Genomic DNA, 26,946 nt, shown 5'->3' with positions numbered 1-26,946 from the left:
TTGATGGTCACTCTGACAGAGATCTAGGGTTCCTCTGTGGAGATGGGAGACACCAACACTCGCCTAAATAGCCCATATGCCACCATAGGTTATGTGTTATGTGTTGTTCGCGATGAGCCTTGGTCAATGCAGCTCAGAGTATGCCACACTATTCTATCTGTCACCTTTAATTTAACCAGGTAGGCTAGTTGAGAACAAGTTCTCATTTACAACTGCGACCTGGCCAAGATAAAGCATAGCAGTGTGAACAGACAACACAGAGTTACACATGGAGTAAACAATTAACAAGTCAATAACACAGTAGAAAAAAAAGAGAGTCTATATACATACCTAATCCTGCTTAATAGGCAGGCCAATCCTGGAGGAAAGTATTGGCTGTAAGAAGTAAGAACATAACATCTGGTTATTTTTAAATGACTTCTTATGACATTGCTTGCCAGACTGAACGTTGTAATTCATATTTTCCAGTCTGCGTTACCCACTCCAGTCAGCAGATGGCGATATGAATTTTTCAGGTGATGCTTCTTGCGTGACGTATAATCTAGTGGACGGGACAGGAGGCTTCTTCGACCGCGACAAAAGGCTTCTGATTTAACCACGCTGTGCTTTGCTAGCAAACCTAAAACCGAAACATTGGAGCTCTTTAGACCAATCTTGTGTATATTACTCTTAGTGTTTTCAACATAATTCTGTTTACATATCTACTGGTTCATTTAAACGTAATTTGCTTGTTAAATTAGCAAATGTGTTACATTGATACTGCACTAGGCTAATCTCCCGGAGCATAAACTCACTAATCTAGACGGAGAAAGAAACTGGTGAAAGGAGGCAAAGAAGCTAGAAGAATGAATAAGGAGGCTATCACATTGAAACAAGAGGATGATATTATAGTGAAAGAGGAATATGGGAACGAGGTTGTCAAAGTGGAAAAAGAGGTAGAAGCTTTCAGAATCAAAAAGGAGGAAGATGCCGTAAAATTGAAAGAGGAGGAAGACCCTTTTGGAGTAAAAGAGGAGGAAATCTCAATAAAAGAGGAAGACGTTTTGGGAGTGAAAAATGAGACTGAAGATCCGATTACCACCAGTGAGTACTGTCTTAAAAACGGGCACAAACTATGCAGTTGTTTTTAAAGGGGCATTATACTGAAGTTCTACACTTGAATATGTTGTTCAGTACTGTAGGAATTGTTTATTAAGGGGCAATCTGCCATCGGTACATATATTTTTGGAACTTCAAAAATGGATTTATTGAATTCTCTATGTGGTCTATATTAAAGTGCACTTATTCTAGTATAGCCGGGTTTTAAAATATAATATATAGTGCATTTCTACTTAAAATATCAAGTGGACGCAAAATGCACCCATTTTGTGGAACGGCCCTTTTACATTTGCATCACAGTGGTGGGAAAAGTACGCAAGTAAAAGTGAGCCACCCAGTAAAATACTACTTGAGTAAAAGTTAAAATATACTGAAGTATCAAAAGTATATAAATAATTTCAAATTCCTTATATTAAGCAAACCAGATGGTGCCATTTTCTTGTTTGTTTTTATTTTATTGACGGATAGCCAGGGACACACTCCAACTCTCTGACAATCTACAAATGAAACGTGTGTTTAGTGAGTCCGCCAGATCAGAGCCAGTAATGATTACCAGGGATGTTCTCTTGATTAGTGAGTGAATTGGACCATTTTCCTGTTCTGCTAAGCCTTTGAAATGTAATGAGTACTTTTGGGTGTCAGGGAAATGTATGGAGTAAAAAGTACATTTTCTTTATGTATGTAGTGAAGTAAAAGTACAATTAGTCAAAAATAGTAAAGTACAGATTCCCCGGAAAGCTACTTAAATAGTACTTTAAAGTATTTTTACTGAAGTACTTTACACCACTGATCACAAATATATAAAAAACACAATTAAAGTGGCTAATTTAGTCCCCTTTTAGATATGTATTCATTCCTCCTGTAAGACTCTGTGATTGCAATAGAAGTTGATAAGTTTACCATATTTTTGATGTTCTCATTCACACAGGAGACAGACATGACTATTGTGGATCCTCTGGGGAGCCTCAACAACATCCTGATGCTGATGAAGTAGAGAAGAGTCTCTCCAGATCAGAACACCAGATGGTACAGCTTGGTCTGGTCTAGCATACAGCTTGCTCTCAGGGTCTGGTCTGGGCTTCTGTAAAGCACTTTTTCAACAGTGACTTCAGCATCCATAATGATATGCGTCTGTGTCCCCTCTTTATGGTTACCAGGACAATGCTAGCCCCTCCGCCCTCCCGGAGTCCCCGTTTCGTACCTCTCCTGGTAGCACCTTACTGCTGGGTAGGAAGAGGTTGTCTGTGCTGCTGATGGACTGCAGGAAAACAATGGGGCTGAGTGGAACTGTGAGAGGAGGAGAAGAGAAGAAAGGATCAGATTTGACTCAAAGTAAGTGCTGTAGTTTAGTTTGAACAAATATAATAGATCTTCCCACTGGTATCTGTTACCAGGACAACCAGCAGAGTTCTGTTAGTTGACATGAAGATGGACTAGTATCTTTTACCAGTGGGGCTGTCCCCAACTAATAAAAATCTTGTTTGACTTAGCCACCTGTTCTTTTCACCAATCAATTGGTGCAAATGTTAAACATGTATTTCTATATTTACACTACCGTTGAAAAGTTTGGGGTCACTTAGAAATGTCCTTGTTTTTGAAAGAAAATCATTTTTTTGGTCCATTAAAATAACATCGACAATCAAAGCCACAAATGCTTATGCTCCAGATACTCAACTAGTCTACAGGAGGCCAGTTTTATTGCTTCTTTAATCAGAACAACAGTTTTCAGCTGTGCTAACATAATTGCAAAAGCGTTTTCTAATGTTCGATTCGCATTTTAAAATGATAAAACTTGGATTAGCTAACACAACGTGCCATTGGAACACAGGACTGATGGTTGATAATAATGGACCTCTATGTAGATAATAATGGGCCTCTATGTAGATAATAATGGGCCTCTATGTAGATAATAATGGGCCTCTGTGTAGATAATAATGGGCCTCTGTAGATAATAATGGGCCTCTGTATAGATAATAATGGGCCTCTGTATAGATAATAATGGGCCTCTGTAGATAATAATGGGCCTCTGTATAGATAATAATGGGCCTCTATATAGATAATAATGGGCCTCTGTAGATAATAATGGGCCTATGTAGATAATAATGGGCCTCTGTATAGATAATAATGGGCCTCTGTAGATAATAATGGGCCTCTATGTAGATAATCAGCCATTTTCCGCTACAACATTAGCAATGTCTACACTGTATTTATGATAAATGTAATGTTATTTTAATTGACAAAAGGACATGTATATCCTAACACAATCCGTGTTGTAAACAGTATTCTGCATGAATTCTGACTCTTTCAACTTGCAACAAAACAATTTTATGAAATCAAATTGTTAGCAATCAAACATAGCTTAACACGGTCAAGTTCGGTTTCTGTGCAATCCTCAGACACTCTAGAAGGCAACCAAACATGTTTTATAATTCTACATTTTGTATTGGCTATACAAGACCTGAATTAGCCCATGAAGGTTCTTGAACCAATGACCACCTATCGTTTTGAAACCTAGCTAGATAGCCAATGAGCTGGGATTTCCAGCAGTATGTGAACGCCGTTTGTAGGACAAACAGCCATCGTGCTAGAGCTGTGCACAACAGAGTTCATTCTCTGGTGAAAGGAAACCAGATGCACGGTAGTTTACGTTTCACAGCAGTTCATTCTCTTCTACAGACTTCTCAAGTCTGAAAAAGTTAAACATGGTTACTAAGAGTGGAAAAGTTAAATCTCAGTCCAAGTATAATCATTTTGATGATATTATTGCAGAAATTGACCAACAGAGTGACACAGAAGGAATGGATGAGGACTCTGCGAGTGACCAGAGTTTTGAGTAAGTAAAACAAGTTTTTACTTCTCATGCTAATGCAGTTGTTTAAATGGTTGCATATTTATTTATATATACATACACACACACACACACACACACACACACATACAGTCAAAGTTTACATACACTTAGTTTGGAGTCCTTAAAACTCGTTTTTCAACCACTCCACAAATTTCTTGTTAACCTCTCTGGTACAAGTGCGTCCCACCTCGACAACAGCCAGTGTAATTGCAGGGCGCCAGATTAAAAACAACAGAAATCCCATAATTAAAATTCCTCAAACATACAAGTATTATACACCACTTTAAATCCAGCCATATTGTCCTGTTTCAAATAGGCTTTACGGCGAAAGCACGCCAAACAATTGTTAGGTCAGCCCCTAGCCACAGAACCATACAGCCATTTTCCAACCAAGGAGAGGTGTCACAAAAGTCAGAAATAGCGATTAAAATGAATCACTTACCTCTGATCATCTGGTGTCACTCCCAGGTCTCCATGTTAAACAATAAATGTTTGTTTTGTTCGATAATGTCCCTCTTTATGACCAAAAAAACCCCTTTTTGTTCGCACGTTTAGTCCAGTAATCCGAATGCACAAAGTCCAGACAAAAAGTTTTTTTAAAGTACAATAAAAGTTTGTAGAAACAGGTCAAACTGTAGTATGATCTAAAATAAGGAGGCGCGACAACGAGGTTCTAGCCTGTTTATTAACCTAACCCTCGCATGTCCTACATAGGTACGGATACCCCCAAGGGACATCCTACTACATTTTCCCCTCTCCCATGAACAAGAACTCAACATGCATAACCACTGAAGCACAACTGAAATGCAATTTGGAAACCAGTATTATTCTCTAACATGCTAATTCCCATCCTGAAACCATATGAAAGCATTCAATCACACAGTATGAACATTAACTTAGGTACAGTCTCTTTTTGCTGGGTATGTTCCCCAGCAGTATGTTTTCTCCACGTAACATAGTCTTTCAGCCACTGGTGGCTTCACATCCCTTTCTGGGCGCGCTTGTGGCTCTGTGAGCATTCTCTCTCCTTCACCTTCTTTTTGTGCATTTTCTGTGGCCTCAGTCTGTGTGGCTGGTAGATCTGGAAGAGCTCTGAGGTGTGTTTTGTTCCTTCGTACCTCTTCTGAGCCTGTGTCCACCACATAGGAGCGTGGGGCATCCGCTTTCCTCAGCACTATTGCTGGTGTCTTTGAGTTTGTAATCCACACACGTTGACCTTCGGTCAGCTCTGGCCTCTCCTTAGCACGGTGTCTCCGATTTAAAGTCTCCAGTTTGCGTTTGTTTCAGCCGTTTGTCCCTCTCAGCGAAGGCCTTCCTGTTAGGCCATCGGGGTTTAAGCTGAGCCGGCGAGAAAGGCAATGGGGAACGCAGCCTCCTGCCCATCAGGAGCTCGGCAGGCGACAGCCCATGATGCAGTGGTGTAACTCTGTAAGCTAACAGAGCCCTGTATGGATCCTTGTTCTTTTTTCAGCAGTCCCTTGACTGCTTTCACAGCTCTCTCTGCCTCACCATTACTATGTGCATGGTAGGGGCTACTGGTCATATTCTGCGGCAAAAGCAGAAAAGGAGCTCGCAGAGAACTGGGGAGCGTTATCTGTAACCAGGACCTCAGCGACCCCTTGCCTGGAAAAAAATTGACTTTAATCCATTGATAAGACCAGCTGATGTGGTTATGGGTGTCTCTGCTATGTCTTAAGTCTTTGTTTGGTGGATAGGCTTTCAATGGAAAAACAGCCTTTCAAAATAATAGTACTTCCTGGTTGGATTTTCCTCGTTTTCACCTGCCATATCCATTCTGTTATACTCGCAGACATTATTTTAAGTCTAAACGGACGTTTATCGAGTCATGTTTGGTTTCATTGCAATCCTCTGTTTGTTAGTAAAACAACCACACTTCATGGTTCTTTTCCGGGACATAATGACCGAAAGGAACTGATTTGAACACGGCAAACAATGACCTAATTGTGCACCAATGATGTTCTTCGTTGATTGACTGTATTTCGGACCAATGACCACTGATCGTCTTGAAATCTAGCTGGGTAGATAGCCAATGAGCTCAGGTAAACGACAACATGTGATGGTTCTATCCAGGAAGACTATCGTTTGTGGGAAACTCAAGCGTATAGATACAACCATTCGCCATTGAAAACTCTATGAGGCCACGCTGGTTACGTGCAGCATTTCAGAGAATAATTATGGCAAGTAAATCTTTAAAATCGAAGACAAAGTATACAGATCTACACGATATCATTGAGGAGATTGATAGAGATAGTGAGAGTGAATTACTACAAGATGAGTCAGACCAGACAGTGACTATTCTTTTCACTCTAAATGGAGAAGATTCTGTGTTGGATTGGTGAGTAACGTTGTTTGAAATGAATCATATCAAATATTATTCATTTGAGTTGTTTGAGATATATATATATATTTTTTGCCATATATAAAAATATGACATGAAATATAAAGTACACATATGTATAAAGTACACATTGCTCTACATTGGGTGTATCTGTGTGTCTGTATATATTACATATATTTTTACATGTCCATTCCATGTTTAGATAAAATACAACACCTCACCTTAGTGGATGTTTACTTACTCTATATATAATCTGTGTCTTTATTTCACAGTCCCAGCGATTCTGATTGGGAGCCCATACTGCCAAGGTGCAAATCCCCCACTGAAGCTGGTCCATCCGCCCGGCCATCAAGAGGTGTGGAGCCGGTGACAAAGAAGCGGAGGAAGGGAAGTGTGGAACCTGCTGGCAGTGCGGAGGAGGGTCGTTGGCACTCTGTGCTGGAGGAGGATGTGGCTCCACCGCCTCCAATTTTCAGACCAAAGAGGCCACCAGGTCCTCAGCTGGCCATGACCTCTAAGTACAGCCCCATGCAACTTTTTCAGTTGTTTTTCACCTCGGCAGTTGTTGATTCCCTGGTGTTGAACACTAATAAGTATGGAGCTAAGAAGCAGGAAGGCAAGAAAGAGACATGGAAGCCCATTTCCAGGTCAGATCTTTTTTGTTACTTTTCTATGGTCATGTACATGGGTGTTGTGAAGCTAAAAACCCTGAAGGACTACTGGAAATCTGCACCCCTCTATCAACTGCCTTTCCCCACCACGGTCATGTCGTGCAAAAGGTTTCTGACAATCTCACGGGCGCTTCATATCAGTGACCCAGAAGTTGATAAGGACAACGAGACGAAACGAGGCACGGCAAGGTTTGATAAGCTCTGCAAAATTAAACCTCTCTACCTCGACATCATTGAGGCCTGCAAAACCTATTTTCAGCCTGCCCAGAACCTTTCCATAGATGAGAGGATGGTAGCCTCAAAGGCCAGAAATGGCCTAAAACACTACATGCATAACAAACCGACTAAATGGGGTTACAAACTGTTTGTTTTGGCCGATTCTGCGTGTGCATACACATGCAATTTTTTTATCTATGAGGGGAAGAACAGTTGTGCGACTGGTAAGAGACTTAGCTATGACTCCGTTATGCAGTTATTAGATTTTCAGCTGCTAGGGAAGGGCTACAAACTGTTTGTGAATAACTTTTACACAAGCCCTACCCTGTTCACAGACCTGAGGAAGCTGGAGATGTGGGCCTGTGGCACCATTCAGACCAACAGAGTGGGCTTTCCGAAAACCAGGGTGAACGACATGCCTAAGCAGGCTGAGCGGGGTACCATGAGATGGATCCGTGAAGATGGCCTGCTGTTTGTGAAGTGGATGGACACCAGAGAGATGGCGATGTGCTCCACTATCCACAAGTCCTTCAGTGGTGATCACGTCGTCAGGCGTGTGAAGGACGCTACAGGGGCATGGACCACCAAAAATGTCCCCATTCCTGCAGCCATCAAGGACTACAACAAGAGCATGGGAGGTGTGGACCTGTCAGATGCGCTGATAGGATACTACAATGTTCTCCACAAGACAATGAAATGGTACAAGACATTTTTCTATCATTTCATTGACATTGCTGTGGTGAATGCCTTCATCCTCCAGAAGGAAATGGCTAAGAGCTGTGGACAGCCCCCCATCTCACAGCTAGCCTTCAGAGAGCTGCTCATCCAGGAGCTTGCTAGCTACAGCAAGTCCACTGTAGCACCTTCTGTCCCCTCTACGTCTGTCCCCTCTACGTCTGTCCCCTCTGCTCCAACTAGTTGTGTTCACCTGCCCAGATTCATCTCTGCAGACATGAATGTGCCTCGGGGCAAAAAGGGCACAGTAGGGAGACGTTATTGTTTTCTGTGTCACATGAAATGCCCCATCATCTGCACCAGCTGTTCAGTAACCCTCTGCTTTACAGCAGAAAAAGACTGCTATTGGGCATGGCATCAGAAGAACAATATTATGTAGAGGACTGAGGGTCTTCACAATATTGTACATTATACATTGAATGTGCGTAAATAGTTACCCTTGTTATTTTAAATTTTTTCAAATGTTCATATTTTTTTTTGGGGGGGGGGGGGTGGTATGTTAGAATGGCATTCGAGTGTTTTGTATATAGTAATTTACTTCAAAATGTATCACTGTACCAATTCGGCCACTTGGGTACATTTGGGCAACATGTGTGGGACACCTGGGTGACTATATACTCAATGGCATGTAGCTCACTCATTCCTGAAGATATCTTTCTGAAACTTTTTTCAAATACTGTTGCCATCTTATGTTCTCCATTCAAACCACCCCCAGCATCCTATCTGTATGTTTGGATGTTCTTGTTTCAGTTGAAAGATGATGCAAAAAACAATAAAAACAGAAAACGTATGTTTATTTCCTTGTATTTTCTTCTACCAGATCTATGGTGTTATATTCTCCTGCATTCAATTCACATTTACACAAACTTCAGAGTGTTTTCTTTCAAATGGTACCAAGAATATGCATATCCTTGCTTCTGGGCCAGAGCTACAGGCAGTTAGATTAGGGTATGTCTTCAGGTGGAAATTGCACAAAGTAACCCGAAGAGGTTTTTAATAAGGTAAGGTAGGTTGAAAGGTTGGTCAGTTGGTTGGTAGGGTCTGTCAGTTGGTTGGTAGGGTCTGTCAGTTGGTTGGTAGGGTCGGTCAGTTGGTTGGTAGGGTCGGTCAGTTGGTTGGTAGGGTCTGTCAGTTGGTTGGTAGGGTCGGTCAGTTGGTTGGTAGGGTCGGTCAGTTGGTTGGTAGGGTCTGTCAGTTGGTTGGTAGGGTCTGTCAGTTGGTTGGTAGGGTCTGTCAGTTGGTTGGTAGGGTCTGTCAGTTGGTTGGTAGGGTCTGTCAGTTGGTTGGTAGGGTCTGTCAGCTGGTTGGTTGGTAGGGTCTGTCAGCTGGTTGGTTGGTAGGGTCTGTCAGCTGGTTGGTTGGTAGGGTCTGTCAGTTGGTTGGTAGGGTCTGTCAGCTGGTTGGTAGGGTCTGTCTGTCTGTCAGTTGGTTGGTAGGGTCTGTCTGTCTGTCAGTTGGTTGGTAGGGTCGGTCAGTTGGTTGGTAGGGTCGGTCAGTTGGTTGGTAGGGTCTGTCAGTTGGTTGGTAGGGTCTGTCAGCTGGTTGGTTGGTAGGGTCTGTCAGTTGGTTGGTAGGGTCTGTCAGTTGGTTGGTAGGGTCTGTCAGTTGGTTGGTAGGGTCGGTCAGTTGGTTGGTAGGGTCGGTCAGTTGGTTGGTAGGGTCTGTCAGTTGGTTGGTAGGGTCTGTCAGTTGGTTGGTAGGGTCTGTCAGCTGGTTGGTAGGGTCTGTCAGCTGACAGACAGAGAATATACATAATAATGTGTGGTAAAGGAAAGACTGAGTAAGAAAGTGATCAGAGTAACCATAGCAACAGAGGACATGGTGTCAGCAGCAGCTCTCTAGAAAACCTCAAATGTTGCATCACTTCCGGTGGGCCTCAGAGAGACACATCTAGATGGCCTCAAATCTTCCCTTGGACAGATGTAAATGAGCTGTTGGCTAAATCTGGTGCTACGCATCACTTCTGAGACTTCTGACACCATTGAAATCAATAGACATGAAAATTACCAGCACTCTGACTCTGTCCTGCACCAGGAGAGTCTAATGGAGGACAATCTAGAGAGAGAAAGATTTGTCCATTGCATAAATAGTTGCAATTGATTTTCTCCAGCATTACAGCATTTAATCTCACAGCACATTAGTTGTAATGTCTGAGATGAGAGATTCATCATACCTGCTCTTGATGAAGAGTGACCACTGATATCTCCAGATGTCAGGATGTTGTAGAGACGTTTGTGAGGGTTGTGGAGGTGTTTGTCAGTGAAGACAGTTGCCAGTTGGTCAGCGCATGCTCGGAGTACACGTCCTGGTCATCCGTCTGGCCCTGCGTTGTGATCTGAGGACCCATGCCAAACCTTTTCAGTCTCCTGAGGGGGAATAGGGTTTGTCGTGCCCACTTTATATAGCCAAATTATTTTTCACTCAGGAAGCTCCGGTAAACAGTGGTTGTATTTGCACTACTGCCACCACCAGGCCTGGAGTCCATTTTGACTTTGTTGATAGCTAGCCATGTTAGCTAGCCGTGTTAGCTAGCTGTCCGGCTAAAGACGTAGCAGCTAGCTGGCTACTGATCAACCTATTGTGTGTATTGAACATTTGTATTAGACTGGACAGCTAGCTAACTAGCTACCGATCAACCTATTGTGTGTATTGAACATTCATATTGGACAGCCTAACCTATAGAGTAGCACCACCACCCATCAGCCCATTCTCTTCTTGAAGTCAAAGCCACAGTGTATTGTTGCTATAGGAGTTTATGATTAATAATCCTATTCATTATAAGCCACACTAAGATGTCACCATACTTTTCATTTAAAGCCCCACTATGTAAGACATACATCATCAGAGTGGGCCTCCAACTTAAATGTAAACAATGGAGCAAATGCATCACATGTGAACATCACTTGATAATCAGAGGGGTGTATTATGACATCAGATAGAACTACTCAGACATTCCAAATCAGGCTTCATCCATATCATGAAGGTGGATATTGATCCAACCATTTCCAAAGTAATGACCGGGCTGATGGAAACAGGATATGCCTGTATACTTTTCTAAATGCCAACAGACGATTTGTTACTTTGTTTGACATGGTGGGGTCTTTTTGTGTCAGTAAAAATGTATAAACGAGAAATGGCGGCATTAATCCTTTATGCGCAAATATTGATTTAATAACGATCATATCTTAGTTAACTTGGAGTCACGCGATGATATGTTGATTGGTCCTCCCACTACGATTTGGGAAACCATGCAGTTTATTAGGCTACAGATGAAATAAATGATGAACTTCACAGGGTGGTGAAAGTGCATGTGTTGAGCTTGATGCTCCTTTCCAATACACTTCTTCTGGTGACATGATGGTGATTGATGCTTGGTTGCCATTTCACAAATAAAATAATGTCGCTCTTATCCATAATAATCTCATCATGTAGGTAGCCTACCAGAACTGTATCTTTGAGCTGTTGGCTACAGTGCACGGGACAAGAGGACTTTTGCTATATAACTCAACGGTTTTTCAAAACCATCAGTAGAGTTGAAAATGCGATGGAAACCCATTTAACTTGCATTTTTCATTCAGTACATGGGAATTCAACAGGAATTTTTTTTCTTCCGTGCACTACGTCATCACGCATACTTTTATCCGCAATAAATCTGTTTGATGCAAACATTTCCGGTGGGAAAATGCGTATATTGTTTTATGCAGATTTGAGAATATTCACATGAAAATCTGTCGCAAATTGCATGGAAATTTAGCTACTAATGTGGATATTGATCCAACACCTGCCGCTTATTCAAACCAGCCCACTTGGCAAAGACCTCAGTTCAACATTCAGTTTCTCGTTACATTTCTTTGAAACGGATTTAGGTTGCCAGTTGTGTGAAAATTAATAAAAATACCTTATATAAATCCAATCCGTTTTCCACATTGAATAAACATCATCACATGGATTTGTTTTGTTGAAATCAAATCAAATCAAATGTTATTGGTCAAATACACATGGTTAGCAGATGTTATTGGTCACATACACATGGTTATCAGATGTTATTGGTCACATGCACATGGTTAGCAGATGTTATTGGTCACATACACATGGTTAGCAGATGTTATTGGTCACGTACACATGGTTAGCAGATGTTATTGTGAGTGTAGTGAAATGCTTCTGAAACACAGCAGCTAAGATGCAATATATAGTGAAGAATAGATAGTGAAGGATACATTATTTACAGTTGAAGCTAAAGATTACATACACTTAGGTTGGAGTCATTAAAACTCATTTTTCAACCACTCCACACATTTCTTGTTAACAAACTATAGTTTTGGCAAGTCGGTTAGGACATCTGTGTTAATGACACAAGTCATTTTTTCAACAATTGTTTACAAACAGATTATTTCACAATCCCAATGGGTCAGATGTTTACATACACTAAATTGACTGTGCCTTGAAACAGCCTTGGAAAATTCCAGAAAATTATGTCATAGCTTTCGTAGCTTCTGATAGGCTAATTGACATCATTTGAGTCAATTGGAAGAGCACCTGTGTATGTATTTCAAGACCTACCTTGAAACTCAGTGCCTCTTTACTTGATATCATGGGAAAATAAATACAAATCTGCCAAGATATCAGAAAAAAATGGTAGACCTCCACAAGTCTGGTTCATCCTTGAGAGCGATTTCCAAACGCCTGAAGGCGTCCTCTGGTCTGATGAAACAAAAATAGTATAGTTTGGCCATAATGACCATCGTTATGTTCGGAGGAAAAAGGGGGATGCTTGCAAGCCGAAGAACACCATCCCCACCGTGAAGCACACAGGTGGCAGCATCATGTTGTGGGGGTGCTTCGCTGGAGGAAGGACTGGGGCACTTCACAAAATAGATGGCATCATGAGGATGGAAAATTATGTGGATATATTGGAAAGTGGAATGAGGAACTCTTCATTGAGACAATCATGAAACAGCAATCTGTGGGTGAGTTGTAGTGGATATTATAATATAAGGATCTGCTGGAGTCCAAGTCAAACCAAGATTCTTTATTTCTGAGCTCAGAGAGAACAACAGAGTTTGGTATTTGGTATTTTACTAGGATCCCCATTAGCTGTTGCAAAAGCAGCAGCTACCCCTCCTACGGTCAACACAAAACATGACATAATTGTCACGTCTCTCGTCGGTGGGCATGGACCAAAGCGCAGCGTGGTAAAGTGTTCATGGTTTTTATTTAATCAAAAAACATTAGAACAAAATAACAAAGAGAAGAACAAACAGTTCTGTAAGACAAATCAACTATACAGAAAACAACTACCCAAAAAACACAGGTGGAAAAAGGCTGCCTAAGTATGATTCCCAATTAGAGACAACGATAGACAGCTGTCCCTGATTGGGAACCACACTCCGCCAAAAACAAAGAAATAGAAAACATAGAAATAAATAAACTGGAATTCCCAACCGAGTCACACCCTGGCCCAACCAAAATAGAGAATAAAAACCTCTATGGCGTGACAATAATACAGAACATCAATAGACAAGAACAGCTCAAGGACAGAACTACATACATTTTGTAAAAGGCGCACGTAGCCTACATATCAATGCATACACACAAACTACCTAGGTCAAATAGGGGAGAGGTGTTGCTTTATCTGTTTTTTTTAAACCAGGTTTGCTATTTATTTGAGCAATATGAGATGGAAGGAAGTTCCATGCAATAAGGGCCCTATATAATACTGTATGCTTTCTTGAATTTGTTCTGGAATCTTGTGAACTGTGAAAAGACCCCCGGTGGCATGTCTGGTGGGATAAGTGTGTCAGAGATGTGTGTAATTTGACTTGTAAGAACTTTGATGATATCTGTACATTACAGGAACACCTGTGATGACAAAAGTACAATGATTCATGTTTTGCTTTAGCTTGAGATAAAGAATCAGTGGTAGACACCTTGCAAGTGCATGAAAAGGTCAACTGTACAAAGTCAGATGTCTGTGTGTTAAAACTATATTTTAGGTAACAGATGGATAAAGGGAACTAAGAGTTCCTGTTGATACTATGTTCCAGTCTTACTTCCAGTCTTACATGACTAGGTAGTGGATTAATTTGGCTTCCCTCCAGGCCTGAAAACAAAGACTTTCCTCTAGGCTCATGTTAAAAATATGTCAGATAGGAGTGGCTATAGTCAGCTACCGACCTCAGTAGCTTTCCATCTAAGTTGTCAATGCCAGGAGGTTTGTCATTATTGATCGATACCAATTGTTCCACCTCTCCCACACTAACTTTACAACATTCAATACTTGCACTGCTTTTCTTTCATGATGTTTTATTACATCATTCTTTATATCATTGATCTTGGCTTCTTAATAAAGTTGATTATTTTTGTTGAGTTTGGTCACATAATTTCTCAATTTGCAGTACAGATGTGCAGCCAGACTTATTAGCCACTCCTTTTGCCCCAACTCTTTCAAACATACAGTTTTTAAATTCCTCATCAATCCATGGAGCCTTTACATATTTAACAGTCAGTTTCTTAACAGGTACATGTTTATCAATAATTGGAAGAAGCAATTTCATCTGGTAAAAACAGGTAAACACATTATCAGTCAACAATATAAGACAATGGGAGCACTGTGTATGTTCTCTGATGAGTTGTGAGTCAATGAGATGTGAAATATCAATATACATGCTAAGATAAGTAATTTCTCTCTCCTGTGTGGATTCTCTAATGATGTTTAAGTGATTGTTATGAGTAATATGTTTTCCCAAAATCTAATCTTCTGTAAAGCCTTCTCCTCTGTGTCTCATGTTATTTCAGGCTTCCTAAATGGGCAAAAGCTTTGCATCCTGGGAGGAGTGGTAATGCATCTCCCCTGTGTGTATTATCTTGTGCTGTTTCAGGGTCCCTAACTGGTTAAAACACTTGCCACACTGGGAGCAGTGGTAAGGCTTCTCCCCTGTGTGTATTCTCTCGTGCTGTTTCAGGGCCCCTAACTGGTTAAAACACTTGACACAGCGGGAGCAGTGGTAAGGCTTCTCTCCTGTATGTATTCTTTCGTGTTTTTTCAGATCCCCTGCCCCGTTGAAACACTTGCCACACTGGGAGCAGTGGTAAGGCTTCTCCCCTGTGTGTATTCTTTCGTGTTTTTTCAGATACCCTGCCCAGGTGAAACACTTTCCACACTGGGAGCATTGGTAAGGCTTCTCCCCTGTGTGAATTTTCTCATGGGCTTTCAGGTGTCCTTTCTCGCTATACATCTTTTCACATTGCGAGCAATGGTAAGGCTTCTCCCCTGTGTGTATTCTCTCATGTCGTTTCAGCTTCCCCAAATCGTTAAAACCCTTTCCACACTGGGAGCAGTGGTAACGATTCTCCCCTGTGTGTATTACCTTGTGCTGTTTCAGGGTCCCTAACTGGTTGAAACACTTTCCACAGTGGGAGCAATGGTAAGGCTTCTCCCCTGTGTGTATTCTCTCATGTCGTTTCACCTTGCCCAAATCGTTAAAACGCTTTCCGCAGTGGGAGCAGTGGTAAGGCTTTTCACCCGTGTGTATTCTCTCGTGTCGTTTCAGCTTCCCCAAATCGTTACAACCCTTTCCACACTGGGAGCAGTGGTAAGGCTTCTCCCCTCTGTGTATTCTCTCGTGTCGTTCCAGCTTCCCCAAATCGTTAAAACGCCTTCCACACTGGGAGCAGTGGTAAGGCTTATCCCCTGTGTGTATTCTCCCGTGTCGTTTCAGCTTTCCCAAATCGTTAAAACCCTTTCCACACTGGGAACAGTGGTAAGGCTTCTCCCCTGTGTGTATTCTCTCGTGTCGTTTAAGCTCATTTAAGTGGTTATAACCCTTTCCACAGTGGGAACACTGGTGTCTTCTTGCTGGTTTGTACGTCCCTGGCTCTGGTTCCTCTGAGTCTGGTCTTTCTCCTGCCAAAGACAGTGTGTTTTTTAAAATAGAGACCCGAATGAAACCTCCACATATGAAACGGCCTTGCTACGAGGGTAAATCCTAATCAGATCCCTCAATAACCTAAGGCCAGTTTTAACAATCTCAGTGTGATTTTAAAACAAATGTTGTAGAGTTTCCTGGTAATTACTGACAATGTTTACACTACTTATTTATTCATTCTGTTTTCGTCAGAACACAAAAAACTAAACAGTTCTAGGACACTCAAGACACAGACGTCACTGGATTCCAATCGAGCAGGTAGTTCTAAATATATAACTTTAATAGCTGTATGATACAGAATGCGACCTACAGTAGTGGCCAAAAGTTTTGAGAATTAAAAATATTAATTTCCACAAAGTTTGCTGCTTCAGTGTCTTTAGATATTTTTGTCAGATGTTACTATGGAATGCTGAAGTATACTTACAAGCATTTCATAAGTGTCAAAGGTTTTTATTTACAATGACATTAAGTTGATGCAGTGTCAATATTTGCAGTGTTGACCCTTCTTTTTCAAGACCTCTGCAATCCGCCCTGGCATGCTGTCAATTAACTTCTGGGCCACATCCTGACTGATGGCAGCCCATTCTTGCATAATCAATGCTTGGATTTTGTCAGAATTTGTGGGTTTTTGTTTGTCCACCCGCCTCTTGATGATTGACCACAAGTTCTCAATAGAATTAAGGTCTGGGGAGTTTCCTGGCCATGGACCCAAAATACTGTTGTTTTGTTACCCGAGCCACTTTGTTATCACTTTTGCCTTGTGGCAAGGTGCTCCATCATGCTGGAAAAGGCATTGTTCGTCACCGAACTGTTCCTGGATGGTTGGGAGAAGTTGCTCTTCGAGGATGTGTTGGTACCATTCTTTATTCATGGCTGTGTTCTTAGGCAACATTGTGAGTGTGCCCACACCCTTGGCTGAGAAGCAACCCCACACATGAATGGTCTCAGGATGCTTTACTGTTGGCATGACACAGGACTGATGGTTGCGCTCACCTTGTCTTCTCCGGACAAGCTTTTTTCCGGATGCCCCAAACATTCGGAAAGGGGATTCATCAGAGAAAATGACTTTGCACTAGTCCTCAGCAGTCCAATCCCTGTAACTTTTGCAGAATATCAGTCTGTCCCTGATGTTTTTCCTGGAGAGAAGTGGTTTCTTTGCTGTCCTTCTTGACACCAAAAGTCTTCGCTTCACTGTGCGTGCAGATGCACTCACACCTGCCTGCTGCCATTCCTGAGCTCTGTACTGGTGGTGCCCCGATCCCGCAGCTGAATCAACTTTAGGAGACGGTCCTGGCACTTGCTGGACTTTCTTGGGTGCCCTGAAGCCTTCTTCACAACAATTGAATGGCATTTTAATGGCATCGGACCGAGGCTCTGCATCTGTCCTCGTGCTCCTAGACCTTAGTGCTGCTTTTGATACCATCGATCACCACATTCTTTTGGAGAGATTGGAAACCCAAATTGGTCTACACGGACAAGTTCTGGCCTGGTTTAGATCTTATCTGTCGGAAAGATATCAGTTTGTCTCTGTGAATGGTTTGTCCTCTGACAAATCAACTGTATATTTCGGTGTTCCTCAAGGTTCCGTTTTGGGACCACTATTGTCTTCACTATATATTTTACCTCTTGGGGATGTTATTCGAAAACATAATGTTAACTTTCACTGCTATGCGGATGACACACAGCTGTACATTTCAATGAAACATGGTGAAGCCCCAAATTACCCTTGCTAGAAGCATGTGTTTCAGACATAAGGAAGTGGATGGCTGCAAACTTTCTACTTTTAAACTCGGACAAAACAGAGATGCTTGTTCTAGGTCCCAAGAAACAAAGAGATCTTCTGTTGAATCTGACAATTAATCTTAATGGTTGTACAGTCGTCTCAAATAAAACTGTCTTTACTGAAGACTCATCTCTTCAGTGGGTCGTATGATTGAGTGTAGTCTGGCCCAGGAGTGGGAAGGTGAACGGAAAGGCTCTGGAGCAACGGACCGCCCTTGCTGTCTCTGCCTGGCCGGTTCCCCTCTTTCCACTGGGATTCTCTGCCTCTAACCCTATTACAGGGGCTGAGTCACTGGCTTACTGGGGCTCTCTCATGCTGTCCCTGGAAGGGGTGCGTCACCTGAGTGGGTTGATTCACTGATGTGGTCATCCTGTCTGGGTTGTGCCATGGCGGAGATCTTTGTGGGCTATACTCAGCCTTGTCTCAGGATGGCAAGTTGGTGGTTGAAGATATCCCTCTAGTGGTGTGGGGGCTGTGCTTTGGCAAAGTGGGTGGGGTTATATCCTTCCTGTTTGGCCCTGTCCGGGGGTGTCCTCAGATGGGGCCTCCTGACCCCTCCTGTCTCAGCCTCCAGTATTTATGCTGCAGTAGTTTATGTGTCGGGGGGGCTAGGGTCAGTTTGTTATATCTGGAGTACCTCTCCTGTCCTATTCGGTGTCCTGTGTGAATCTAAGTGTGCGTTCTCTAATTCTCTCTTTCTCTCTCTCTCTCAGAGGACCTGAGCCCTATGACCATGCCCCAGGACTACCTGACATGATGACTCCTTGCTGTCCCCAGTCCACCTGACCGTGCTGCTGCTCCAGTTTCAACTGTTCTGCCTTATTATTATACGACCATGCTGGTCATTTATGAACATTTGAACATCTTGGCCATGTTCTGTTATAATCTCCACCCGACACAGCCAGAAGAGGACTGGCCACCCCACATAGCCTGGTTCCTCTCTAGGTTTCTTCCTAGGTTTTGGCCTTTCTAGGGAGTTTTTCCTAGCCACCGTGCTTCTACACCTGCATTGCTTGCTGTTTGGGGTTTAAGGCTGGGTTTCTGTACAGCACTTTGAGATATCAGCTGATGTACGAAGGGCTATATAAATAAATTTGATTTGAACCGCTCTCCTTGAAGTTCTTGATGATCCGATAAATGGTTGATTTTGGTGCAATCTTACTGGCAGCTATATCCTTGCCTGTGAAGCCCTTTTTGTGCAAAGCAATGATGACGGCACCTGTTTCCTTGCAGGTAACCGTGGGTGACATATGAAGAACAATGATTCCAAGCACCACCCTCCTTTTGAAGCTTCCAGTTTTGGGGGGGATTCAGTTCATTTGCATGGAAAATAGGGACTTTGTAATTAATTGCAATTCATCTGAACACTCTTCATAACATTCTGGAGTAAATGCAAATAGCCATCATACAAACTGAGGCAGCAGATTTGGTGAAAATTAAAATGTGTCATTCTCAAAACAACATGTAAAGTGTTGGATGTTTAATGAGCTGGGAAAAAAAGATTGCAGAATTTTTTACATCCCTGTTAGTTAACATTTATTCTCTGCCAAGATAATCCATCAACCTGACAGGTGTGGCATATCAAGAAGCTGATTGAACAGCTTGATTATTACACAGGTGCACCTTGTGCCGGGGAAAATAAAAGGCCACTCTAAAATATGCAGTTTTGTCACAATGCCACAGATGTCTCAAGTTTTGAGGGTGCATGCAATTGGCATGCTGACTGAAGGAATATCCACTAGAGCGGTTACCAGATAATTGAATGTTCAATTCTCTACCAGAAGCCACCTTGCAACGTCATTTTAGAGAATTTGGCAGTACATCCAACTGGCCTCACAACCACAGACCACATATAACGACGCCAGCCCAGGATCTCCACAGCATCTGAGACCAGCCACCCGAGTAGTATTTATATTTGTAATGAAACCCTTTTGTGGGGAAAAACGAATTCTGATTGGCTGGGCCTGGCTCCGCAATGGGTGGGCTTATGCCCTCCAGGGCCCACCAATGGCTGCACCCCTCAGTCATGTAAAGTCCATAGGCCCTGGGCATCTTTCTTTTGGTGTTTCCAGATTCAATAGAAAGGCCTCTTTAGTGTCCTAAGTTTTCATAACTGGGGGTGTAAAGCCATACATTTTTTTTCAGCAGCAGACTATGATCGATAATGTCAAAAGCCGCACTGAAGTCTAACAAAACAGCCCAAACAATATTTTTATCATCATCAATTTCTCTCAGCCATCATCAGTCATTTTTAAGTGCTGTGTTTATTGAATGCCCTTCCCTATAAGCCTGATCACAGCTTTCCTCAGTATTAGTTAATTAATTAACAGTGTCTAGAGTTTAGTTTGCCTGTTCAACAGTCTTGTAAAGATAGGGGGGTTGACTGGGACAGGCAATGTAACGTCCATAATGTTTTAAGGATAAGTTTTTGTAAAACAAGCACCTTACATTGGATCATCTTGAAATTTTCTCTCTAAAGCTAACTTTCATCAAGGTTTTATATGGTCTATTGGTTTCTCTCTTTTCATTGGCAGAATCCTTTTTCAGTGTTATGATATTCATAACATCCATATCCACCAGTCTATCTTCCTGTCAACTAACAGAACTCTGCTGGTTGTCCTGGTAACAGATACCAGTGGGCAGATCTATTGTATTTGTTCAAACTAAACTACAGCACTTACTTTGATGAGTCAAATCTGATCCTTTCATCTCTTCTCCTCCTCTCACAGTTCCACTCAGCCCTGTTGTTTTCCTGCAGTCCACCAGCAGCACAGACAACCTCTTCATACCCAGCAGTAAGGTGCTACCCAGAGAGGCACGACACAGGGTGGAAGGGCTAGCGTTGTCCTAGTAACCATAAAGAGGGTACACAGATGCAGATCATTATGGATGCTGATGTCACTGTTGTCATAAAGTGTTTTACAGAAACCCAGCCCAAGCCGATAAAGCAAGCTGTATGCTAGACCAGACCAAGCTGTACCATCTGGTGTTCTGATCTGGAGAGTCTCTTCTCTGCCTCGTCAGCATCAGGATGTTGTTGAGGCTCCGCAGAGGATCCACCATAGTCATGTCTCTCTCCTGTGTGAATGAGAACATCAAACAGATGGTAAACTTATGATCTTCTATTGCAATCACAGAGTCTTACAAGAGGCATGAATGTCTAAAAATATCCTAAAATGGCCACTTTCATCTTGATTTCCTAAAAAAATATTTGTGATGCAAATGTAAAAGGGTTGTTCCACAAAATGGGTGCCTTTTTTATATTTTAAGTAGAACATACGCAGCAATATTGAATTTTAAGACTGTTATACTAGATGAGGGGAACTTTAATGTCAACCACGTGGAGAATTCAATACATCTAATTGAAAAGTCCCAAAAGTATATGAACCAATGGCAGATCGACCAATTAACAATTCCTACAGTAAGAATGCCCATTAAAAACCCCCACATTAGTTCAACAACTGCATAGTTTGTGTCCCTGTTTTTAAGACAGTACTCACTGGTGTCAATCGGATCTTCTGTCTCCTCCTTTTTCACTCTCAAAACGTCTTCCTCCTTCACGTTTATTAAGATAGCATCCTCTTCCTCTCTAAAAGGTTCTTTCTCTTCTTTCACTATAACAGCCTCCTCTTCCTCCTTTTTCATTCTGAAAGATTATTTCTCCGTAAAGCACACCTCCTCTTCATTAGCAAGGGAGGAGTAGTTCAGTGAGCTCATAGCTAGCATTAGCGACTAGCCTAGTGCTAACCTCAGTATCAATCTTTAACAAGTTTGCAAATTGAACAAGCACATTAGGTTAAAGTTAACCAGTAGATACGTCAACCGAAATTTGTTTAAAACACTGAGATTAGCTAATGTACAATAACATGGTCTAAAGAATCAATCTTTTAGTTTTATGTTGTCTAGCAAGCTACCGAGGTGGTTGAAAGAGTTGGCGCCTTGTTGTTCCTGAAGAAGCGTCCCGTCCAGTCCATTATACGTCATCAAGAAGCATCACCTGAAAGACGCACATCGCCATCTACTGGCTGGAGTGGGTAACGCAGTTTGGAAACAATAGGTACTACACTTTTTGTGATGGAAAGAACGTCATAATAATATAACAATAAGCAGATATATTTTCTCTTCTGTCTTACAAATAATACTTTCCTGTACACAAACGTAGAAGCTTAAAATGAATATGTGGATGATGAATAAATACTTCTACGAATAGGTAGTGTTTTAAAACACATTTGTGTTAATACTCTGTTCATTTTTCACATTTGTTTTTAATAGATGTGACCATACTTTTCCCTTAAAGCCACGCTCTATACGATACAAATCATACTGTAAACAATAGAGCAAATGCATCACATGCAACAGAATCGTCTGAATGAATTCACCCCTGATGATGCGTAAACACAGTTCACTTTCACAACTGCCACGTTGTATTTCCTCTCACATCAATTCGCTCACCTTTTCCCTTCGCTTGTGGACGTCAATGCACAACACATCAGCTGTAGGTGACCAGGAGTTAAAACCTTTCCAAACCAAACCATTTCATATCTGCTACACACAGCCTACATCGTTGTCACCATATTAGCTAAAGTCAACAGAGCTAATATAAGTAACTTGTTAGTAAACCTGCTACAATCATGACAGAGCTCCTCTGTGGAGATGCTACATGTTTCATCATTAGATGCTACAGTCCTTCAACAATGGATGTCATATGAATCTTTACCACTTGGATCTGTAATAGGAGTAGTATTTTTCCTCGACTTACCTGTGTCCCCGCACATTGACTCTGTATCGGTACCTCCTGTATATACCCTCCACATTGACTCTGTTCCGGTACCTCCTGTATATACCCTCCACATTGACTCTGTTCCGGTACCTCCTGTATATACCCTCCACATTGACTCTGTTCCGGTACCTCCTGTATATACCCTCCACATTGACTCTGTTCCGGTACCTCCTGTATATACCCTCCACATTGACTCTGTTCCGGTACCTCCTGTATATACCCTCCACATTGACTCTGTTCCGGTACCTCCTGTATATACCCTCCACATTGACTCTGTTCCGGTACCTCCTGTATATACCCTCTACATTGACTCTGTTCCGGTACCTCCTGTATATACCCTCCACATTGACTCTGTACCGGTAATACCTGTATATAGCCTCCACATTGACTCTGTTCCGGTACCTCCTGTATATACCCTCTACATTGACTCTGTTCCGGTACCTCCTGTATATAGCCTCCACATTGACTCTGTACCGGTAATACCTGTCTACAGCCTCCACATTGACTCTGTACTGGTACCTCCTGTATATGGCCTCCACATTGACTCTGTACTGGTACCTCCTGTATATAGCCTCCACATTGACTCTGTACCAGTAATACCTGTATATGGCCTCCACATTGACTCTGTACCGGTAATACCTGTATATGGCCTCCACATTGACTCTGTACCGGTAATACCTGTATATAGCCTCCACATTGACTCTGTACCGGTAATACCTGTATACAACCTCCACATTGACTCTGTACCGGTAATACCTGTCTACAGCCTCCACATTGACTCTGTACCGGTACCTCCTGTATATGGCCTCCACATTGACTCTGTACTGGTAATACCTGTCTACAGCCTCCACATTGACTCTGTACCGGTACCTCCTGTATATGGCCTCCACATTGACTCTGTACTGGTAATACCTGTCTACAGCCTCCACATTGACTCTGTACCGGTACCTCCTGTATATGGCCTCCACATTGACTCTGTACTGGTAATACCTGTATACAGCCTCCACATTGACTCTGTACTGGTAATACCTGTCTAGGTATATCACCACAACATGCATCATTACAGATCTCTTGAACAGAGATGCCTTTAAACAATGTATATGTTGTAGCCAGACCTCTGGTGGATTGAGCCATCAAGCCCTCTGGAGGTGTCAGATCCTTGCTACTATAGAACCTCATGAAGGTTCATCACCACAACATGCATCATTACAGATCTCTTGAACAGAGACGCCTTTAAACAATGTATATGTTGTAGCCAGACCTCTGGTGGATTGAGCCATCAAGCCCTCTGGAGGTGTCAGATCCTTGCTACTATAGAACCTCATGAAGGTATATCACCACAACATGCATCATTACAGATCTCTTGAACAGAGACGCCTTTAAACAATGTATATGTTGTAGCCATACCTCTGGTGGATTGAGCCATCAAGCCCTCTGGAGGTGTCAGATCCTTGCTGCTATAGAACCTCATGAAGGTTCATCACCACAACATGCATCATTACAGATCTCTTGAACAGAGATGCCTTTAAACAATGTATATGTTGTAGCCAGACCTCTGGTGGATTGAGCCATCAAGCCCTCTGGAGGTGTCAGATCCTTGCTGCTATAGAACCTCATGAAGGTATTTTTTTATTTGTATTTATTTAACCTTTTTTTAACCAGGAACTAACTAACTATATTTAACCAGGAACTAACTAACTATATTTAACCAGGAAGGCTAATTGAGAACAAGTTTTAATTTACAACTGCGTCCTGGCCAAGATAAAGCAAAGCAGTGCGACAAAAACAACAACACAGAGTTACACATAAACAAATTGGCAGCAGAGAACTGGAAGGAAAGGCAGCCAAAGGAAGTGTTGGCTTTGGGAATGACCAGTGAAATATACCTGCTGGAGCGTGTGCTATGGGTGGGTGTTGCTTTGGTGACCAGTGAGCTGAGATAAGGCTGGGCTTTACCTAGCAAAGGCTTATAGATGACCTGGAGCCAGTGGGTTTGGCGACAAATATGTAGGGTAGTATATGGGGCTTTGGTGACAAAACGGATGGCACTGTGATAGACAACATCCAGGTTGCTTAGTAGGGTGTTGGAGGCTATTTTGTAAATGACATTGCCAAAGTCAACGACCGGTAGGATAGTCAGTTTTGCGAGGGTATGTTTGGCAGCATGAGTGAAGGAGGCTTTCTTGCGAAATCGGAAGCCGATTCTAGATGTAATTTTGGATTGGAGATGCTTAATGTGAGTCTGGAAGGAGAGTTTACAGTCTAACCAAACACCTAGGTATTTGTAGTTGTCCACATATTCTAGGTCAGAACCGTCCAGAGTAGTGATGCTAGTCTGGCAGGCGGGTGCGGGCAGCAATCGGTTGAAGAGCATGCATTTAGTTTTACTAGCATTTAAAAGCAGTTGGAGGTCACAGAAGGAGTGTTGTATGGCATTGAAGCTCGTTTGGAGATTTGTTAACACAGTGTCCAAAGAAGGGCCAGATGTATACAGAATGGTGTCGTCAGAGTAGAGGGGGATCAGAGAGTCACCAGCAGCAATAGGGCGACATTGATATATACAGAGAAAAGAGTCGTCCCGAGAATTGAACCCTGTGGCACCCCCATAGAGACTGCCAAAGGTCCGGACAACAGGCCCTCCGATTTGACACACTGAACTCTATCTGAGAAGCAGTTGGTGAACCAGGCGAGGAAGTCATTTGAGAAGCCAAGGCTATTGAGTCTGCCGATAAAAATGCGGTGATTGACAGAGTCGATAGCCTTGGCCAGGTCGATGAAGACGGCTGCACAGTACTGTCTTTTATCGATGGCGGATATTATATCGTTTAGGACCTGGAGCGTGGCTGAGGTGCACCCATGACCAGCTCGGAAACCAGATTGCATAGTGGAGAAGGTACGATGGGATTCGAACTGGTCGGTGATCCTTTGTTAACTTGGCTTTTGAAGATTTTAGAAATGTTGGGCAGGATGGATATAGGTCTATAACAGTTTGGGTCTAGAGTGTCTCCCCCTTTGAAGAGGGGGTTGACCACAGCAGCTTTCAAATCTTTGGGGATCTCAGACGATACGAAAGAGAGGTTGAACAGGCTGGTAATAGGGATTGGAACACTTTCGGCAGATAATATTTAGAAAGACAGGGTCCAGATTGTCTGGTCCTGCTGATTTGTAGGGATCCAGATTGGTAGGCATCCAAAAAATCTAATGTATGTACCAACGACAGATTGACAATTAAACAATTTATACAGTACTGAACAACATATTCAAGTGTAGAACTTCAGTAGAATGCCCCTTTAAAACCCCACATTAGTTCAACAACAGTTTGTGCCCTTGTTTAAGACAGTACTCACTGGTGTTAATCTGATATTCTGTATCCTCCTCTTGCACTCCCAAAACGTCTTCCTCCTTCACTTTTATTGAGACAGCATCCTCTTCCTCTCTAAAAGGTTCTTTCACGATAACAGCCACCTCTTCCATTCTGAAAGGTTCTTTCTTGTCTTTCACTGTAACACCGTATGGGAAAGGGAGAAGGAGGAAGGGGGGTTGGACCCCCACCACACCCCACCCCACTCCACTGGGTAGCACAGAGCAACACTTTAAGGGGCATTGCATTCATAATGGCGCTGACTAGGGAAACGCTCCCGCTGTTCTTAGAGCCTGTCTGCACGTTCAAACTAAAACAATGTAACTAATAATGGTGTGAAAAATGCCCCTTAGATATTAATTCGGAGGGCAGATATTATTCAATATTAAAGCAGTAGACCTCTCATTAAAGGCCTCAGTCAAAAGTTATACTTAAATTCGAACTGGATTTAACAAAAAATGATATGAAAAGTGCACATTTGTAAATCCCAAACTCTAAAAGCAATTGGAAAGGTAGATACAAATGATTTGTGACGTGGTTAAAATAAAGAATGTAAACAAGATGCTGGAGCGGCAGGGTAGCCTAGGTTAGAGCGTTGGACTAGTAACTGGAAGGTTGCAAGTTCAAACCCCCGAGCTGACAAGGTCGACAATCTGAATCTGTCGTTCTGCCCCTGAACAGGCAGTTAACCCACTGTTCCTAGGCCGTCATTGAAAATAAGAATTTGTTCTTAACTGACTTGCCTAGTTAAATAAAGGTAAAATAAAAAATGAAAATTACAGTAGTGGTGGCATTTTCAAAACAGGTTTTCAAACACTTGTAGCCCGATTAGCAGGACAATAGACTCTTTATATCCCGGCTACTGTAGGTGTGAACATCCCCCTACCTGCAATGCTTAAGTACTCTTAAGTGTTACATTTCTAACTCAAAACAGCAGTACAGTATATCTTCATCAACATCTTTATGCTTTCTTTAATAATGATACAAATCCTCTTTCAAAATGCAGATGTTTATTTAGTTATGGATCCATAACGAACTACTATGGCAATAAATATCAATGAATGACATAAATATTGGAACAAAGTTGTCTAATGAAGGTAAACAAATTGTTGCTAACTGGAAAACACTCTTTCAAAACACACACGGTCATGTCGTACAGCGCCATTA

At 42.2% G+C, this 26,946-nt stretch overlaps 3 protein-coding genes across 3 annotated transcripts in view; 2 read left to right on the top strand and 1 right to left on the bottom strand.

The window, feature by feature from the left end:
- The window catches only part of LOC139370044 (zinc finger protein 345-like), a 637,497-nt gene that overhangs the window by 309,210 nt on the left and 301,341 nt on the right, over positions 1–26,946 (top strand). The gene's annotated exons all lie outside the window — the stretch shown is intronic.
- Positions 1–26,946, bottom strand: part of LOC139370042 (zinc finger protein 678-like) — a 267,317-nt gene that overhangs the window by 158,393 nt on the left and 81,978 nt on the right. Inside the window, exon 10 of the mRNA XM_071109343.1 lies at positions 14,955–15,771. Within this exon, the coding sequence (XP_070965444.1) occupies positions 14,955–15,771 (817 nt within the window). The remainder of the gene's footprint in view (positions 1–14,954; positions 15,772–26,946) is intronic.
- On the top strand, positions 570–8,724 carry LOC139370057 (piggyBac transposable element-derived protein 4-like). The gene is made up of 5 exons (XM_071109367.1): positions 570–1,083; positions 2,027–2,124; positions 2,256–2,430; positions 3,868–3,931; positions 6,581–8,724. Exons 1-5 carry the CDS (start codon positions 846–848, stop codon positions 8,307–8,309), a joined length of 2,304 nt encoding a protein of 767 aa, XP_070965468.1. The 5' UTR covers positions 570–845; the 3' UTR covers positions 8,310–8,724.

The sequence above is a fragment of the Oncorhynchus clarkii genome, chromosome 17, assembly GCF_045791955.1.
Source record: "Oncorhynchus clarkii lewisi isolate Uvic-CL-2024 chromosome 17, UVic_Ocla_1.0, whole genome shotgun sequence".
Taxonomy (NCBI): Eukaryota; Metazoa; Chordata; class Actinopteri; order Salmoniformes; family Salmonidae; genus Oncorhynchus; species Oncorhynchus clarkii.
The sequence above is the reverse complement of the archived record's forward strand: the minus strand, read 5'-3'. Positions and strand labels throughout refer to the sequence as shown.